The sequence below is a fragment of the Plectropomus leopardus genome, chromosome 22 (assembly GCF_026936395.1).
Source record: "Plectropomus leopardus strain MGB_pleo_1.0 chromosome 22, ASM2693639v1, whole genome shotgun sequence".
In the NCBI taxonomy this organism is placed as follows: Eukaryota; Metazoa; Chordata; class Actinopteri; order Perciformes; family Serranidae; genus Plectropomus; species Plectropomus leopardus.
The window spans coordinates 21,274,624-21,294,702 of record NC_142197.1 but is presented as its reverse complement, the minus strand read 5'-3'; the positions used below and the strand labels follow the sequence as shown (position 1 = coordinate 21,294,702).

General features: G+C 40.0%; 3 protein-coding genes across 4 annotated transcripts in view; 2 read left to right on the top strand and 1 right to left on the bottom strand.

The window, feature by feature from the left end:
* The window catches only part of gas2l3 (growth arrest-specific 2 like 3), a 32,187-nt gene extending 26,308 nt beyond the window's left edge, over positions 1-5,879 (top strand). For both annotated transcript variants that reach the window (XM_042511236.2, XM_042511237.2), the window contains exons 7-9: positions 45-186; positions 1,546-1,650; positions 3,273-5,879. In XM_042511236.2, the coding sequence (XP_042367170.2) occupies positions 45-186; positions 1,546-1,650; positions 3,273-4,652 (1,627 nt within the window). In that variant the 3' untranslated portion in view covers positions 4,653-5,879. The remainder of the gene's footprint in view (positions 1-44; positions 187-1,545; positions 1,651-3,272) is intronic.
* Positions 5,880-9,223: 3,344 nt separating this feature from the next.
* On the bottom strand, positions 9,224-12,655 carry fgfr1op2 (FGFR1 oncogene partner 2). The gene is made up of 6 exons (XM_042511576.2): positions 12,515-12,655; positions 11,018-11,154; positions 10,771-10,888; positions 10,422-10,564; positions 10,187-10,300; positions 9,224-9,695 (listed from the first exon to the last, which is right to left on the bottom strand). The coding sequence occupies exons 1-6, from the start codon at positions 12,537-12,539 to the stop codon at positions 9,558-9,560; spliced, it is 675 nt and encodes a 224-aa protein (XP_042367510.1). The 5' UTR covers positions 12,540-12,655; the 3' UTR covers positions 9,224-9,557.
* Positions 12,656-12,780: 125 nt separating this feature from the next.
* Positions 12,781-18,646, top strand: med21 (mediator complex subunit 21). Its single transcript, XM_042511577.2, has 4 exons — positions 12,781-12,921; positions 13,281-13,395; positions 14,409-14,509; positions 17,954-18,646. Exons 1-4 carry the CDS (start codon positions 12,880-12,882, stop codon positions 18,131-18,133), a joined length of 438 nt encoding a protein of 145 aa, XP_042367511.1. The 5' UTR covers positions 12,781-12,879; the 3' UTR covers positions 18,134-18,646.
* Positions 18,647-20,079: the final 1,433 nt, after the last annotated feature.

The window sequence follows — 20,079 nt, the reverse complement described above, 5'->3', positions numbered from 1 at the left end:
TAGTGCCAAAGTTGCATGTGTAAACTCTGCTGTGTGTTTCTCAGGTATGGTGTGGAGCCTCCTGTACTGGTGAAGCTGGAGAAGGAGATAGAGTTGGAGGAGACTCTGCTGCTGACAGAGGAGCCGCCTCCAGCCGTGAAAACCTTCAGCGTTTGCTGCCAGCACGGCGGCCTCTATCAGTCTGGGGTGAGTTCAGACCGACAGCAGGAGCATATGAACGGGAAATAAACACCGCACTGTTTTCAAACAGACAGAACATAAAATCTGGAGGCAGGACGTGTTAGCTGGGAGCCCCACAAACACTTGAAACATGGGCGAGCTGTCATCTAGCATCAGTCTGGATGACGGCGCGCACTGCCGGACGCTCACAAACGAGCAGCTGATCACGTTAGGTGGTCCATGTGTGACCCAGTTTAGGCCGCTTCATTGGCGCCCCACAGGGTATGAGGCATCACAGCTGACCACGTGACGCTCTGCCGGGCCCTGTGAGTCAGGGATGAACTCTCTGTTCATGCAGCAGTTTAAATACTCATCAGGTGCCTCCATCAACACTTTGTAATTCATTTCTGATGGACACAGTCAGGTTAGGTGGGTTTCTTAATTCCCCCGTCTACATCGGCTAATAAAACACCGTAACGGTGGGGGTTGACTAAAAATAATTGCACTCATTGAAGTGGAAATTTGGATAAAAGCATCCACCGACTGTTTATTCCCAGATGCGTTTTTTCGTTATACATTCAAATCAGCAGCTCGTAATCTGCACTTTGTAGCTATTTTAGTCCAGTGTGTCTTCATCACTTTGTCACTTTCATCCTTGGAGACAAGTTTTTACAAGATGTGTCTCACTGTGCTGCAGCGGGTGTAATTGCATTAGTGCTCATTTATGCAGCAGCAAACACAGGATGTCCTTAAATGTATTGCTTTAAAGGGATAGTTCTCCCAAAAATGAAAATTTAGTCATTAGTCACCATAAAAAAATGGCATGAAAGAGGTTAACAGAGAAAAAGCATCATTTCCCAAACAATTGAAGCAAAAGGTGACAAGGATTTAAACATTTAAAAAAATACATGATAAAACCACAAAAAGTCTCCATACTGCTCGTTTGAAGTACTCCAAGTGTTCCCGAATCCCCGGCCTCCCAAGTTGTTTTGCAAAATGTCACTGGCGCCATGTTTTTAGCCTTATTGTAGCCTGCAGCTCCAATTGTGGGAGCCGCTTTTACATACGCATACAGGAGTTTTAAATCAGACAAAGGGAAGTCTCTCTCTGTGTGTGGGGCTACAACAAGGTGAACGCTTTTTCCCCCCTTAACGTCCAGCAGTGCTTTGTAGACTATAAAACTTGACCCGACTTTCCACGTGCATGAGGGTAGTGACTGCTTTTTTATTTTAGGGTGAACTTTCTCGATAAACCATCGGAGGTGACACTGGATTATCTTATAACTTCAAATATGGGTTATAAAATAACCACATCATATCTTTACTAGAAGACTCCACTGTTTCTGCCAATATGGCTACCTGATGATCCTCTATTGTCCCTTTGTAGGAGCACGGCATGGACGATCCACCCTGCAACTGCGCCAACAGAGTGTCCATTGAGTACCTGTCTGAGGGACGCTACAGACTGGGAGACAAGACCCTCTTTATTCGGGTGAGTGCTCACACACACACACACACACACACACACAAACACTCTGCAGTGGAAGCAGACTCGTGTTGGCCCACTTCAGTAATCCAAAACAGTCCATTCAGCCACCAAGTTGTCTCAGTCAGAAGCAGCAGCATAATTGTGTCCAAGCTTTCGAAGTACATGAAGTTTACATGCCAGGCTTTAAAGAGGACTTATTATACTCATTTTCAGGTTCATACTTGTGTATGTTTCATCTATGTGTTTACATGCGTTAATGTTCAAAAAACATACAAATGTCAGTCCCCTTTATTTGTGTAATTTTATTTGATTAATTTGTTGAACTCTTGGGGCCCTCTAATATTTCACACTCGTATCGCCTTGCGCACAAAATGGGCTTTTTAAAATCGAGCTTTACAAAATATTATACATTAATATTATTTTCCGCTTTCATTAAGTTAATTTTTTTTTTAATCCAACAACAATCCTTATCATAAATATAAAGTGTTCATTAATTTTCAGAATTTTAACCCTTTAAATGCCAGGTTTTTGTAATGATGCCCCTATGATTTAGATTTATTAAAAAAACAACAAAAAGAATTTATTTGTTATTATTATTTTTTAAATGATCACAGCCCGGGATATGTCAATGATTAGCAGTAACACTGATTTTTATATATCATCATTTTTTGTGCATTGTCAAATACGCACTCACTCATACTCAAAATCAAGTTATAAAAAATATTATACGTTAATATGATTCTCTACCTTTATTGAGTTTTTTTTTTTTTTTTTTTAACCAACATCAGTCCTAATCATAAATATCAAATACATTTTCAAAATTGTAATCTTTTAAATGCCAGGTATCAAAAAAATGCAGAATGAAAAGTGCTTAAAATGCGCCATACAGTCCCTAAGGGTTAAATTAGTGCTGACACCCTTAACAGTACACCACTGTTGACGAGAGCTGAAGTACGGTTTATAGTACAACCATAAATACTGTGTTTATATCCTATTTAGATGCGTGGCGGGATCCGTTCTGTCAACACAATCTGCTGCCAGTGTTTGTGTGTAAGCTCTGGCATGTAGGATGTGTCTTCACTCCATCACTGGAGGCTGTGATTGGACACATGTAAGCTTGTTACCCGTTAGCGGAGGACGGCATTAGACGATTACATCATAATTACTCTGCTGTCCGTGGTGCCAAGCCTCAGGAAAGACAGGCGCATTTATAGACCTGCAGCAGCTATTTTGGGAGGGAATATGTCACTGCTGATTTTTGACCACTGTTGGTTCTATGTCTCTGCGCTGGAGGCATTTTGTTTTTAGTGGCAATCTGTCCATCCCATTCTGGGGAATGTGATATCACAGGGATGTCTTTAGGGATATTTCTCAAGTTTGGCACAAACATCCATGTAAATTTAAGAATGACTTCATTAGATTTTGGCGGTTGAAGGTTTGGTTTTTAGTAGGGCTGTCAAACCACTAATTTTTGAAATCGCGATTATTCACAGAAGTCCATATTGACAGGGTAAAGCAACTGTACCAGATTGTCTGGACAAGGAATCAAACGTCAGCAAAAAATCCCACTTGCCTTAAGCTGTAGGATAAAATATATTTACCAACTGATTGATTTCTCTCCACAGATGCTGCATGGGAAACATGTGATGGTGCGTGTCGGCGGCGGTTGGGACACTCTGCGTGGTTTCCTGATGAAATACGACCCTCTGCGCGTGCTGCAGTTCACCACACTGGAGCAGAAGATCCTGGCCTTTCAGAAAGGCCCGCCCGGCCTGGGAGGTCACCATGGCAATGCAGCTCCGCCCCCCCCTCCTGACATGGACCCCCTCGCTGCTGTCAACAACCTCATGTCTTCCTCATCCTCCTCTTCCTCCTCCACATCATCATCTTCCTCTTCCTCCAGCTCCGCCTGTAAGCCAACATCTGCAAACGGCGCAGGTCAGACGTGTCGGTCCTACGCCGCCTCCCCGGCCTGCACGCCCACATTGCCCAGAAAGGGTGCTGCCCAAGCCCCAAAGAAGAACCTGCAGGCGACGCCTTCTTCTCCCAGGAAGCCCACCCAGCTGCCCCTCCCCATCACCACCAAAGGCTCCTCCTCTCTGCCTGCCACGCCTGTGGGAAGCTCCTCAAAACAGTCTCCCAGCCCAGGGTGTCAGGGTGCGCAGCTCCTCCGCAGAGCTCTGACCCCATCCTCAGCTCCATCACCTGCCCCCACAGATCCAAGCTCCGCCTCCAAACTGAAGCTCAAACCCTCACCACGCGGCCCCCTCGCTCAGCCCAGGAGCCCCGTCTGCCCCGAGCCGTCTTCCAAGTGCCCTAAACCCTCCAGCCCCTGCACCTCCCCCATCGCTACTTCTGTGCCTCGCCCCGTCACTGCACCAGTACGGGCACCTACCCCTAAAGACACCCGGCCCCCAACGGGTGCCAGCCAGCGCACTCGCCTTGCACAGCGTCGTCCCGGCTCCCCAGCCTCGCGCCTCCGTCTAGAGGCAGCGAGGCGGGCGCGGACGGCCACAAGAGCTGCAGCGACGCCAACTCCCCAAACACGCACCCCCACCCCCAGCTCACGGACAGCCTCCCCGGCGCTGCCAAAACCTACCAGCTCCCTGCCAAAGGGCAAAGAGGTCACAGCCAAAGCCAAGGGGCCGGCCCCGACAAAAACAGCGGCGGCGGCTGCTGCCCCTCCACGCAGCACTGCTGCTGTCCCCGGGCGGGTCCCAGGGGGCAACACAGGCCCTTCTCCCTCCAGCAAAGCCAATCAGAAAACACCAGCCACAGCTCAGAGGGCGGGGCAAAAGCAAGCAGCCGCCGTTAACCCCGTCAATGCGAAATCAACCCTAAAACCCGAGGCGACTACAGGAAAAGCTCTGGCCCCGCTAAAAACCAGCCCCAACATCAAAGCGGTCAAAACCGAGCCCAGCATCACTAAGAGGATCCCACAGTACAAGAGCAAAAGTGAGGACCCTTATTTTGAAATGAACAGTCGGAGGAGGCAGAGGACGTAACGAGACGGTCCCGCCAAAGCCAGCCGGCTGGTCACACACAGCTTCTTATCAAAAAGCAGCACTTGTTGGAACTCAGACTCTTTTTTTTAATCACTAATCCGTTAAAAAGCTTCTCGTTTTTGACCAGTTATTTTTGTCTTCAAATTAATTTTTGTTGATTTTTGTACATTATTTAATAGTGTTTTATTTTTTTTTAATCCAAAAGGGTCAAAGATGTCATGCTTTGTATGTCTCTTGTCTTTATGGTGATTTAATGGTCTTTTTTTGAGAGTTCAGCTAACCTGGTTAACACTAAAACTTGCACAATGTTTACATTTTTACTTTGGTTACATGTACAAGACTTTTACAGAACAAGGATCTAATTTTATAGAAAATCATGTTCAAACACTAACCTCAAAGCTTTTTTTAGCGTAATAAAACAATACAGGATACAGCCATGATTTAGTAAAACGCACTTAGGTGAACATTTACAGGATCAGTTTTTATCCATAGCGAAGCAGCTCCGGAGTCCTGTTTTCTCCCACAGGTTACCAAAGTTGGAGTTCAGTGATAAAACTGGAACACAAATCATGGTTTCTGATATATTTCTCTCCCCAGTGAGAACGTACTTTCCGCTGGTGGATAGTCAGACGTAACACTTGTCTGATTTTTGTACAAATGATATCTAGGTGGGAGGTTTGTCTCGATGGCGCCAAAGCGTCTTCAGGATGAACCTTCCTGTCGTGTGCCTTCATCAGAAATCTCTAGTTTCTGAGCGGCATTAGAATGTATTAGATGCTCGGGGGTGCTGGGGGTGGTGTGGGGGGGGTTAATGGTTTTTACTGATGAAAATTGCACAGTGTGTACGAGCACTCACGACTTTGGTTTCTCCAAGAAAAGAAGCCCGAGTTGTAGATGAACTACTGATCAAAACGCCTCTTTTTTTTTTTTTTTTTTTTTTGACAACTTTTAGAGCAGAATCTTCTTGGCATAGATGTGTTTTTATATTGTTTCTAATGTTTGTGTGTTTTAAAAATCTAGTTTTCTATGTGGTGTTTGTGTATGTGTGAGTGTATACAGTGTATATATATATATATTATCAGTGAGGCTTTTTTTTTTCTTGTTTGGCACTTTACAGAAACCGCCGTGTTTTGTCAGAATTTGAATGTTGATTCTGTCGATTGTGTCTCTTGTTCCAGCTACCTTTTGTCATTTTGATTAATAAATGGACAAGTGTTTTAAAGATCATCTTGGCAATCTCACTTTTGTCTTCATGAAGAGAAAATGTTGTACTTTTAAACCTGGATCCTAAAATCCTCTGGTTTTGTGCCTAAGTTACTAACGGAAACGACATTTTTTTTTTTATTGTTCCAGTATTGAGATAGACTGCTTTAGCAGAAGCAGCAAAACAGGCTGCAGTGTAACCACTAGGGGCATTTGGCTGGATTTTGTGCTCTGGAAAGTGTTTGGGGTGGCAGCAAGTCCAGACTGATACGGCGAGAGAAACCGAAGGTTGAGCTCACGTCAACAGGATGGTTTTACCCAGCTAATTTAGTAGATTCAGGTCCAACTCCTGACATTTGAGTGTAAAGTATGAAAATTACACATAGTGTATAAATATACATAGTGGCTGCCCTCTAAAGGTTGAAATCCGGCTATATTGAATTTTGGTATTGGCGGGAGCCTGCTTCAATCACCAACCGAGCCCCCTGTTGCTGCCCTCAAACCAACCGACTACTTTGTGTGTGCGGGGGGCAGGGAGGTGCTGTGGATCGAGAGGCGGCACAGTTGGGTGACTAGGCATGTCCTAGTCCCCCCCCCAGCCCTTCCCATTTTTATTTAGATTTTTTTCACATTTCAAAGACACTCAAACCAAAAGTGAGGGGTTTAGTTACTTTTAAAAGTCAGATTTTAGAGTGGGACTATTCCTTGATTAAGACTTCGTCACACACACTGACAAATGGTCTGGATCAGCGACAGGTAAAGAAAAATGTTTCATTTCTCTGTAGGGATCCTTTCCATACTGTTGTAAGACACTTCTAATTATCTGAGCCTGTTGGTGAAAAACAAACACATTTTTTGGCGGTGCACAATTGCTCATAGGGATTACATTGCAGTCTGTCTCGCCTCTTACACACAAAACCATGGGAAAATAGAGTCCAGAAATCCCAAAGTTTCCCTTGAACACGTTACACTGTTGCACGTTGTAGCCCCCTATGTTTTTGTGGATTTGTTTCTCCTCTAAAGCTTTAAAACTCTCTTAGCCTGGATACCTCACTGATCCCTCAAAGTATTCAGACTTTGGGGAAAAAAACAGGCAACAAAGCAACACAGGTGATTAGTAATATGCAGTGATTATGCCAAACATTATAAATCACAATTAACAAGTGACATACTAATGACTGGAACTACTGTTAATTTGCACGTAAAAGGCAAGAAGTGAGTGGAGAATCAAGTCAATTTCAGGTCTTGCTCCTGGTGAAACCACACAGGTGGTTTGGATTTTGGCTGATTAGACCTAAGGACAGACTGTGCATGACTGACAGGAAGAATTGTGCCTCAGTAAAAAAACAAACAAACTGTAGGATTGAACATATGTACCTGGAATAGTACCTGGAAACGTATCGATTCAATCACAAGAAAAACTCGATAGATAGCTCAAAATCAATTTCATATCTCAAAGACCATCAAAAGTACACAGCATACATAGCATCCTACACTGTCCCTTGTGTAAAACATATTGTATTACTTTCAGAAATCAAAAAAACTTGACGTGATGGTAAAAATAGGTGTGAGTTGACTGAAGATGGAAATGTGACAGTTGAGTTGACAATTTTGTCTTACATCAGGCAACAACAGTCTCAATAAGAAATCATGAATATACTAATTAAAACTGTTTAGATAAAATCATTTAATATTCAGGTGTGGTGGACTTAAATGGATATTAACTTATAGAAGTTGCAGTTGAGTTCACATCATTTGGTATATGTCTTGTATTCAGGGCCGGCTCTTGGCAGAGGTGATACAGGAGGTCGTCTAGAGCGCCACATGCTGGAGGAGGGTTGCTGGTGGCGTTACATTTCTTTTTCATAAAAAAGGTCTAAACCTTCAGGTGCTCCATTTATAAAACTAAGAATAGAGAAGGAAAAAAATAGACCTAAATACAGAGATGTGTTTTCTTTTATAACATATAAAAGGTTTTGCGTGAAGACATTTCATTCGTACGAGCTATCTTAAGTTAGAATCAAGCAAAGCTAGATAATAATGCAAGATAATGATGCTATGATAGCTGCTAAGAATTGAAGAATGTTTATGAATCATCTGAATGTAAAGCCAGTAGTTTATATAGTTCATTGTTGCTGCTGGCTGCTTAGTGCTGCTCTTTCTACCCATTAATGTGCTGAAATTAGATCACCAATATGTACAAATAATTACTTATATTATTGGGCATTTGTTACTGTTAAATTGTTGTGCATCCTGTTTTATTTTATTAATGAATAATCACAACTAAGAAATAATTGATGCACCGCAGCAGGTGTTTGTCCTACACCGTCTGCTGCAGGTTCATGTTTTTACCTGTGCAGTAATCAGCTAATGTCCTCTATAACGGTCCAGATGCACTCAGGTGACTTTTGCAGAAGCTCCCAGCAGCTGCTGGAGAAGAGCCTTCTAATCTGAAGCGTGTAAATTTAGACAATTATTTGTGGTCTCTGAGAAACTGCTGTTATCATTGTTGTTGTTGTAGTTAGTGAATATTACTGTTAAATATTGTTACAAACTAAATGCAGGTCTTATTTATATTAAATAAAGTTAGTTTGTAAAGTGATGCTTTACATGGAGTAGAATGAAACAACAGACTTAATACAACTTAATGCAGTGGTGTAACAGTATGGATTTACTGTATGTTTGAATCCGGCTGCAAGTCAGGCAGCCGACACCAGCAGCATCACCACATCCAGACAATTTTATAGTGTAAATGTCTCTGATACACTGCAATGTTTTTATAATTAGTATTATTACTTAACATTTCTATAAAATAACTATAGTAGAGATGAATGACTACCCAGCAACAACTAAATATGATTGAAAACAGACATTTTAGGATCCTCTTACTTCAGTTAGATCTATGTACTGATGTCAGTTCATAAAAGGTTAAGTTGTCTTTTATAATGACATCATGTCATCTATAATAAACTTCAATAAGGCTTCAAAATAATGTGTTTTGATCTTGGAAACAGTGATAGAGTGGAAGCTCTTTGCAGTGGCGATCCTACACTCTGAGAGGCCCCAAGCAAAGAAGCCCATACAATAGCTACCCCCTATGAAGGTGCAGGGGCAGTGCACTGTATAGTGCTTTTTAGGGATGGACCCAAATTTCTGCAGCAGAAGAGGTAGTTGGATATTACACCAGATCCTATTTGTTGAATAATATTTCTATTTCTGCTTTTAAGCTGCTGGAGCTTAAAAGCAGGATGCTCTAATAACATGAATAGTGAAAAGGAGAAGATAAGTACCCACATGGGCCGCCAAACAGAACCACAAACAGGGATATTACATTTGAAAGTTAAAACGTATCGACTGAGCAGAGACAATTTCACGTTTAGAGATTTATTTTAACTCAAGCCCTTCTTTTACCCATTCACACAATAAAACCTTGCAGGCACCACAGACTCGTGCATGCTGGCAAAATTAGCAAACAACAGAAGTACCAACAAAAAAAAAAAAAAAAAAAGAAAATGTCAAAGATGTGTGATCACACGGCTTGTAGGATGCAGCTCTGCAGCATCATGCTGGAAATGCTCCACGAGGAGGGAGAGGGCTGTTGAAAGAATCCGTAGGGTGACAGATGAGGTGGTATGGTGCAACAGACTGTACACAGTAGAGGCAGCGGCGGGGAGAAGGGGGCGGGCAGTCACCGGGGACTCTCTAGCTTTTCCGTAAGCTGACATCGGCGCTGGTCAGCAACGGCGACAGTGACGTGCTTTCTGATGCGTCTTCTCTCTTTAGAACCAGGAAAGCCTCGCGACTGATTCCCAGCAGCTCTCGGAGTCCGGTGTTCTCCAGCTAGAATACAGAAATGTACAGCTGTTAAATGCATAATGTAGTGTGCATGTGCATGATGTCGGCTTTAAATGCATTTTGTTGGTGTTATGTTACAGGACAAGTCATGCACTCATATTCTGCAGAGGTGCGTGCACAGCTTGTGTGATGATGTGATTTGTCAGGTGGATTTGAATTTTGGTGTGTGCTTCTTGCTTGTTGCTTTGGCTCTAATAGCTACCTTTGATGTAAATGTAAAAAATGTGGTTATTTATAGTTGAGGGAGAGCCATGCATCTCTCCCCCGTGACTCAGGAAGATTCAAGGTAAAATATTTATAGCTTCAGGAAAACAAAATGAAATACCCCGGCCACCCCCTTCCTCTAATAAATAAAGAACAGTCCCTTAGGATTTTTCTGTCACGTTTAAATTCAAGTCTCTAGTACCTCCACTATAATATTATTTGGACAGTGATTGGAAGTACATGTGGGACAACTTCATTTTTTTTTTTTATACCTCTAGCTGTTTAATCCTCTCCTCGTCTTCACATACTCGTCCCTCGTCCACCTCTATCGCCTTCCTCATCACAGAGGCCATCTCATTGATCTTGTCTATGTGTGCTTGCATTTCCTACAAAACACCAAAAAAACAAATTTAGACATAAAAGGCAGTGGAAGTTGGGAAAAATACATATTAAAATACTTGGAACTATTATGACATCCTTTATGCATTTTTTTTTGTTTGTTTTTACCGTGGTGTGTTGCTCCTTTAGCTGTGTCACAATGGCGGGGTCGTCCCTCTTGCTGGCCATGAGGAGACGAAACACCTGCTCCCTGTATTTGGTCATGATGAGCTCTAACGCAGACTGGTGTTCTTCTAATGACGTCCGTAGCTCTGCAGAGACAGTGAAGGAGACAAAACTACAGAAAATGTCCACAAGAACATCTGTCAGCTTTATGTTGTCTCTCAGTGGATGTGTGATGGATTAAACAATACTGATTTCCTTTGTCAAGTTTCCCTCAAAATGGACCACAAAGCAGCCACCCCAATATTAGTATAATATATTAATATCATACACATATAACTTATTAAGTGCCTACCTTTGTTTTCCTGCTGGAGCTCTCTGATCTGTCGGTTTTCCTGTTGGATTCCCAGGACCAGACTGGAACGAGGACGATGTCGCGCTACCTGGTTTAATGAGTCGATCTCCTCCTGGTACTGCCAACAAGAAACCGATTCCCATTAAAACAACTGAAAGTCTTCAGTCTAAAGTCTTAGATGGCCCATAAATACTAAAGAATAAAAAAGTACATCATGAAATGGCAGCACCATATTGTGACATCATACCTGTTGCATGGCCTCCACTCGTTTGTTGAGTGATGTCGTCTGTTCGATTAACATCTCAGCAGCGTTGTCATGGTTACGAAGCCTCTCCACTAAAGATTTGGCATCTGCCAGGACCTTCTCCAAGGTACAATTCATGCCTGAGGAAGTTAAAGTCATCATTACCAGAAATTATAAAGGTTTAATGACTGCAGTGTCATAGTTTTGATAAGATGAGGGTGGATGCCTTACTTTATTATTGGATAATGCTGCAATTTAGTAGAGTTTTTTCAATATCCATACCAGTATCTGATATGCCTCCAATTCTGCCTAAAATGCTGGATCGTGTATCAGTAAGTAACCAAATTTAATCAAGTTTATGTACCGATCTGATACCACATTATTTATTGTTATTCACTATGTGTGCAATGTCACGCAGAGGTCAAAGTACTCTATTTACTATATTTTACTTTTTATCTCTGGAGCACTGTTATCTAGATACTTACTTTAAAAGGCCTTCCCTTCGTCTTTAAAATGTAGTTTCTTGGTATGGGTAAATAGTATACAGCTGTTGTTATGTATGTTTTTATTTATTTATTTTTAATAATTATTTTATTAATAACGCAACGGTATTGTATCAGTACTTGGTATCAGCTGAAACACAAGTTGAGGTTTCAGATTCGGTATTGTAAGGTAATGGTATATATAATAATTGTAATGATAAAATTTATAGTATTATTACCAGTAATTGCAGAGTATAGTACAGCAGTTATGCTGAATATCAGATGTACTGTGGAATAATATAGTACAGTATGGAATGTTTCTAATAAATATAATACAATACATTAATATAACTTGCCAAGCCCTTGCTGTTGCATTTACAAGTCTGTACTTTGCATTTTAATTCGGCTTTTATCTCAGGTAATGAACTGGGCCAGATAAAGCAAATTAGTGCTTGTTATCAATCTACTCATTACTTTCCTGATCTCAAGTGGAAGGTCATACAACCTGAAACTGAAGCCCCCATGTGTAAATACATGAATAAAACTTACAGAAATTTCTCAGTACGGTGACCAGAATGAAGTAGAAAGACATGATTTATAAGAGAGATGACCTAAAGCACCGTGGATTTAGCTCGTCGCTGACCCTGCCCCCTCCTTCTCCTAACAACTTGGATGACAGCTGCTCTGTCAGCTAATTCGCTCGAGCTAACATTATCTTGTTGTGAATGATATTTGTAGTTACAGGCGCGCCATATTTATCTAGGCTGCAGTAAAGGCAACTACGCGATCATTTTTTCTTCTTTAGTTAACGTTAACCGATGAGGAGTAACATTATATTACCAACAGCACAAAAAGTCTTTGCTAACTTATTAGCTTACTTGCTAACCACCTTTAAACTGTCATGCAAATCCACTTAGGGCTCATATTACAAGCATGCCATAACAATTAGACTTGACTTCAAAACAGCCCTTAACTTAATAACATTAAGATGTTAATTAAATAAGAAAATGTTACTTACTTGGAGAACTCAAAGTGCAAGACATTTGTGTTTAGCCAGTTTATACTTCCTGTTGATGTTTAGTAGCTAATGCTAGCTACAGGCTAACACTAGTCTCCATGAAGAGGCAACAAGTAGAGGTTACGATAAAGCGCTATTGCTTTTTAAAACACAAGGAGATATCAGCAGACATGAGCTATAAACTTGATTTAAACAATCATTAACTATAAAGTCAGTCTTGAGACGATTTAAGTGGCTACAGCTAACCTAATCGATGTTAAGCTAACCAAAGATACTCTACAAGATACCGTCCAAATCCCGCGAGGTTTTGATATGAGGACATTCTCGCGACAGTGACAGCGTGATTTTGGTGAATTACAGCAAACATGGCGGACAGGCTAACGCAGCTACAAGACGCTGTCAACTCGGTAAGGCAAATTTGTGCGATTTTAAACGAAAACTGGCGAAAAGTAACGATATTTTGACTGGTTATAACATCTGAAGGTGGTAGCTAACGCGAAACAGTAACTATATATTTTTCAGTAACTTGTTTACACCGCTACATCACTGTGTAGCTAACGAGCAGGGGCCTGTACCACGAACAAGTTTAGCTTTATGTTAAACTGCACACAGAAACATTTGGTACAGTATTATAGTGTTGGAACCTCAGTTTGACTCATATTTAGTACTGCATCTTAAATATATGTCCCCCTGGCATGGTCAAAGATTATATGGCTCCCTGCTTGAAAGAAAGTGTGATCCTAACGGTGTTGTTTTGTTTGTTCAGCTTGCAGATCAGTTTTGCAATGCAATCGGCGTCCTGCAACAATGTGCACCTCCTGCCTCCTTCAGTAACATCCAGACTGCTATCAACAGAGATCAGCCAGCAAACCCAACGGAAGGTAATTTATTTGTGCTTGCTCCTCAACTTTATTATTTACTTCTCCTCTTCATATTTGATAAACCATAAAACTTTAAATAAAAGCCTAGTCTCATACAAAGGCTTAGTCCTTTTTACTAGCCCACTGTGGCTACACATTTTGACAAATAAAAACCTGTCTTAATCAGAAGCGAGGTCTGATTCATGTAGATCATGTTTATAGAAGTTATTGTGATGTATAAAATCGGGTTGTTGGCTACCCGCTGGAGTTAACTGGAGCTGCTCAGATCACACGTCAGTATGGACATATGTTTAAACTTTTGTCAATATGGACATGCTACTCACAATGTTTGCTTGGTAAGATTACTCAAAATCCAGTCAATTATTTATTTTTACTGACACTATGAGCACCAAAGAAGATAAAATTACCGGCATAGTAAACAAGAGAGACACAAGAGATAATTAGATGTAGAAAACTAGTTTTTAAAAAGCGATGGAAAAAATGTCCAGTGAAAAATATGAATAATTATCTATTTAAGATTATTTTACAGAATTATACTTTTTAAGATTTTTTTCAGGTACAGGTACTTTTTTGTTGTTGTTTTTTAATGTATTTATTTATTTATTTTTAGCAAATTTTAGGGTAATTTTCTTGTACTTGAGCCATTTCTTTTTTTTTTGCTTTATAGCTTTCTTCCCAAGAAAGAAAGAAAGCCAATTTGCCCAGGTTTGAAAGGGTTAAATAAATAAATTGATTGTATTTACCATCTTTGCTGAGCAACAGTTTAGTGTGAAAGTAATTAAAAGCCTGTCCCATATAGACGCCTGTCCCAAGTATAAAACTGTTGAGTTCAGTGATTTAAGCACATAATAGCCTGGGCTATTATTTGAAGTTTTACGGTATCTTGCTTTTCAACACTTTCTGGTTGACATGATTCATGTGACAGTCCAGTTAAATTGGGTCAGAGGTGATAAATCCACTGCACATAAAAACGTGATTTGTTTAACATTATGATTCTTTTCGTGTGTACTCAGAATATGCCCAGCTATTTGCAGCCCTGATCGCCCGAACAGCCAAAGATGTGGATGTACTAATCGACTCTCTGCCCAGTGAGGAGTCCACGGCAGCTCTGCAGGTCAGCACATTCACAAGTATCACAGACATGCATTTCAGTCGCACATCCATCATAAACACATCCTAAAGCTCAGTTAGAGCTTTTTTAGCTTTTGGTCAGCAGAGGGAGCCAGGTGAACGCTCGAACAGCTTCTCTCTACATTTTGATTATTGTCAGTTTTCAGGTCACTCTTTTGGTTATTAACTGCAAGAAGCCCAAAGGCTGCAAAGATACTCTCGGGTACACTAATCAATCAGCTTAATATATGCTGCATTTATTCCTCTCTCAAATCATATTCCCACACGTACAAAATGATTGTTTACTCCTTCATTTAATGTTCGATCATTTAAGTAAAAGTGAAATCGGTGTAGAATCTGAAAATGAACTTCAGTCGTTGAAGGGCAAATGAAATTCTTGATAATAGCGCTGAAATTCAGATGCAACAACTTGATCAGAAGACTAGTTAACCTGTTTAACAAGTGGTATAAGTATATCCAGAAGCAGAATAAAATTAATTATGACTTTCTATGTACGGTAGTTTTGAAATGTTTGACATGTGATGTTTTTCACTAGATTTAACTCCAAAACATGTTATTTTAAGTACCTGTATATAATTAATAAGGATGATAATGATTCTTAACTTCTTTTCTAAATAACATTACTCAAAAGTTAAAGGGTTACTTTGATATTTTTTCAGCCTTGACCCCTGGACAAAGCACAAACTTACTAATGCCAAACCCACCAAATTCCATTAAAATAGTATTTGAGTGTGTAGAGCCAGCACATCTAATTGGGTGAATGAAGAGTTAATTTTAACCAAACCAGAGTTGGTGAGATAATTGGACCAGCAGAAAGACAAACCAATACATTTTTAGATAGATGAAGATCGAAAAAAAGAGTATTTTATAAAACCCAGTGGGAACTTCCAGCCATGACAAACATGAATTATAAAAAAAAAAACCGAAAAAAACATAAGGAGATGTGAAAGTAACATTAGTAAGTACACAAATTACTAAAATCATAACTAGGAACTAAACCAAAGCTGAAAACTAGAACTACCTCTTTCTGTAAGTACATACAAAGGTAGTGTCAGATCATTTTCAGCACATGGTAATATAGGTCTTGTATCGACTGCATGGTTTCCTGTATTAGAAGAGAACTGCAGCTAATTGAATTGCTTACATGAGTGCTGGAAATAACTGCACAGTGAATCTATATGTATTCAAAAATCACAGTTGTCTGTGTATTTCGTGGGATGAAAGTGTGACACAAATGGTGTTTGGTGACAAGACCTCACATGGCATCCAAAAAATTAAATGGTGTCAAAGTCAATTCCGCGTATCAATCCAGTGTGATACTTGGCTTGTTATTAACAGAAATGCACAGGTGTTACTAATGACGTTAACAACGGCACTGCTCTGTTAAAGCCACGACAGCGTGAGCCAGCATTCACAAAGCCAGGATCCTGAACCTGAAGCAGAAGGAAATTCAGTCATCATTCATTTAGTTATCTACATTTGTGCTTTACCGACTGTGACATGTCAGAATGTCTTTATGTCTTTAGGCCTGTAAAGATTTTAATGTCACATATCAAATGTCTTGCAGCCTTGAAACTGTAATATCTCCATGTCATTAACTCAGGGCCTGTCAATTAACAATTTCAGTACAAAGTAATGATTAAAATGTAAAGCCTATAGCGCCAATGATTATGGATTTTAGCATTGTTAGGGTATGTTTTAGTTTGGGAAAATATATAAAAGAAGACGGTTTTTGCGATATTCAAAATATTGAAAAACAGTGCCAAGCCAATCATAGAGGAGGACAAGCTGCTGCCACTACTGCTGTGTTCACTTTTTTGTTTTTAGCATGCGGATAAGCCCCTCTGGTTTTACACACTTCATTACATTTGTATTAGAGCGGTGTCAACGTGTCAGAGATTTTGGGTTCCACCGGGTTCAGCCGGGGTCCACTGGGTTCCAGCTGCGACCCTCTGCACGTCTTCACACCAGAGGCGCTTTTCAAGTGGAAGGTTCTGTCCGATTTTGTTGATTTGGTCAAATTATTTACTTTATATTTATGCTTCTAGCATAACTTTGGAATTAGGCCTAAGTTATGGAGTTAAATGCTTTCTTTTTTAAAATCTATTTTATTGTGTTTATTGTTGTTTTATCCTACTTTGCCGTGCTGTAGCCTGCAGACACTTTATACTGTTAAAAGTCCTTTTATGAGCAACATGGATCAAAGATTTGCGGTTCAGTTTAAGTTATTAAAAATTCATTGATCCTAATAATTATTTCATAACTGTGTTTCACATACAGTGCCTGTTAGCTGGAGGAGAACACTTGTTTTTCCTCTCTGACTTAAAATACTACAGAGGGGGAAAGAAAGAGTAGAACCCAGTTTTGGGTCGATCTGCTTTGTGCAACACACCACAACTTTGTCATTTAAAAAGTAATAATAAACCTTATTAATAGCCAAACAATAAAGCTTATTTATACTGCACTAATCTAGAAAAATATGAGTAATTTACCAATACCACATATCGCACTGCTGAAACTACCTAAATTATTGCAGGGGAAATTCCCTCATCACGACAGCCGTACCTGCAGTAACATCACACGGCTAAAGCTCATAAGCGCTGTTGACACAAAACCCAAAGATGCCTGTGGTTCAGATGAACTCATAAGTATGGAAGTGAGATCATCAACCGCTAAACATCCTGGGAAACTCTTTTTTCTTCTTCTTCTTTTTTCTAATTTTTTTTGACTGAAAAGACAAATGATGTATTTTCCATCCTTAGCCTTCAGTTTGTCACCAATCAGTTACAGCTAGCTGGCAGCGTTTTCACATCTAGTGATCAGTGAAACAGTGCCTTATTTTCTTAACAAGAAATGGCCCAAAAATTCGAAAAAATCGAATTATGAATATAGTTTCCTGGACATTTCCCCATTTTTTTTTCAAATCATATATTTATATATCAGTATATAGTCAATTTCCTGTCACCCTTTATAATTTGTTTTTGTCTCTTGCCTGCCAAGTTGCCCATTGCCTTTTTTCCCAAGTCTTTGAAAGAAACCTCACCAAATTTCTCAGGTCCCAGATGTTCAGATGTTTGTGGAAGGCGTCAACAAAACAGATCCAGGTCATTCCAAGTTCTAAAGGGTTAAAGACTTAACATGGAGTTTGGCTGTTCATAAGGAGAGGAAGGGGTCCTCAGGCACTGATCCTGCTGTCATAGATAATGAGGTTTCAGAATGAAGGATGTGTTTTTATTAGTGTATAGGCTGAAGCTCACAGTTTGTCCTGTTTGCTTTTGCGTGGCTCATTTTAAAGACTTAGTTGCACCACAACTTCATTTGCATACATCAAAATACATAACACTCTCACATCAGTCATCAGCTGCACATAAACACAGAAAACACCGCCTCCATTCATTGACTTTGATTGGCTGCGACCTCTCTTCAGGCGGCCAGTCTACGGCAGCTGGAGGAGGAGAACCATGAAGCTGCAGCCCGTCTGGAGGAGGTGGTTTACCGCGGGGATATGCTGCTGGAGAAGATCCAGAGCGCGCTGGCTGACATCGCCCAGTCTCAGCTCCGCACCCGCAACGGAGCACCGAGCCAGCCCTCACCAGCCGAATCCTGACCCGCAGTACAGCTCTGGACAGTTTTCAGTCACTCATTTTGAGGCTTTATTCTTACCCTCTGACATCAGCTGCAAGCCTCAAAACATCCGCAAAACATGCTGAATGTGTCTGAGGGAAATGTTAGGTGCCATACGGTCAATGAAACATCAATTGTTTGCTTAATTGCAGGTTTATTGTGGTAGTAATTGCTGCAATCAAGGCAGAGACACACTGACTTGTAAATTTACCTTTCTGCTGATACAAAAAGTTTGGGAAAACACTTCTGTATGGTCAAAAAGACGATCTGTCAGAATGTGTGAATGGTCCCTCTGTTATGTCTTTATGTTTTATGTCTATGTTGTATATAAGTCTGTTTTTGTAGATATTTATGAATGAATTAATTGAAATTCTCATTTTGGAGTGTCTTCACCAAAAAAAATCTCAACAGTCAACACACAACTTCTTCTCAAGTTACAAACTCATTCAACTCACTGCAACTCTAAGGTTTTTTTTAAATAAAATTTGAACAAACACTTCAGAGATTTCATTTGTTCAAACTATTTGTATTTTTAATGCTGATTTTTTTTCTTTGAAAAAAATGGTTTTAAGATGTTTGTCTTGGAAAACAATTTGAAGAATTATTTTTATCTTCACAAAAAGAGGAGTTTATTATTACAATTAATACCCACAAACAATGTTGTACTGGTCTGAAAAATTACTTTTTTCTCCCTTTTCGCGAACACAATATCTCAAGAATGCATTGAGGGAATTTCTTTCAATTTGGCACAAACGTCCACTTGGCAGTAATGCCTTACTGCACACTATCAATCCTAAACGATTAGTGTATCATTATAACAGCTACACATATCTCGTCAAAGAATCAAACAAACCATGATAAAACATGACTCAGCAGAACACGTGAACTCAACAAAATGATCGAATGATGATTCACTCGTTCCTGTTGTTGAATTCTGCGAAAATGATGTCATTTTCAATGTGTCCACACTTCTGCTTTTTAACATGCTGGTGCAGCAACTCAAAAATGTCCAAACATGATTTCAGGAACTACGCTCTGGTTTTAGTTTTCTCATAACGTTGGAGATTTCGTAAGTCCTTAGAAAATACCATGGGAAAAAAGGGGGCAAGCTGCTGTGGCGTTAAATAAGGAAGTGAGATGCTAATGATTTAAACATAGTTTAATTTGGGAATTTAAGATAATTTAAGATTCATTATAGGAAATCTGACAATTCCAAGTGGCAAGAAAGACCAAAACATTTTAGATGAGTTCTTGGGGTTCCCTTTGTGCTTTTTTTTTTTTTTTTTTTTTGGTAAAACTGGCACTGAAATTGCTTAAGCTGAAGTCTCTAAAAATAAGAAAAATACTATTTTGTATTGTAAGTTGCTGTTTTCTAAAACCCAAGTAGCCTAAGAGTACCCATGGTATCCCAAACTGGCTTTTTTTTTCCTGTAGGCAACACAGAATCTATTGGAACAAAATTTGCATCCAAATCTAGGCAGCAAAAAAAAAAGAGACTGAGAGAGAAGTTGAATTTGCAAACTTATGAGCACACACCGTAATATTTTATTGTTAATTTGGGCTGTTATAAATGTTTGTTAGCCTGGGTATTTATTTGTGTTGATTTCACTTTTTTCTTGTTTGAATTTAATAAAAAATGAAACATAAATAATAGAAAATATTTAAAATGTTTTTTAAAAAAATTGACGTCATTCAAATCAAAACATGGCTCAGTGGTCTGAGTCCGTTTCACACTGAACCTTACGAAGCCCAGGCTGCAGGCCAGAGAGTTTATAGCCCAAATCTAAATATAGGTGCTGTGTCACTGCTCAGTGGGCCCCATTGATGCAAGAAATATAAAAACAGCCTTGTCTGCTGGACACAACCCGCAGACGTGTTAGCTGGAAACACCCACCTCTGTGTATGTTGACATCATGGCTGTCACAGTAC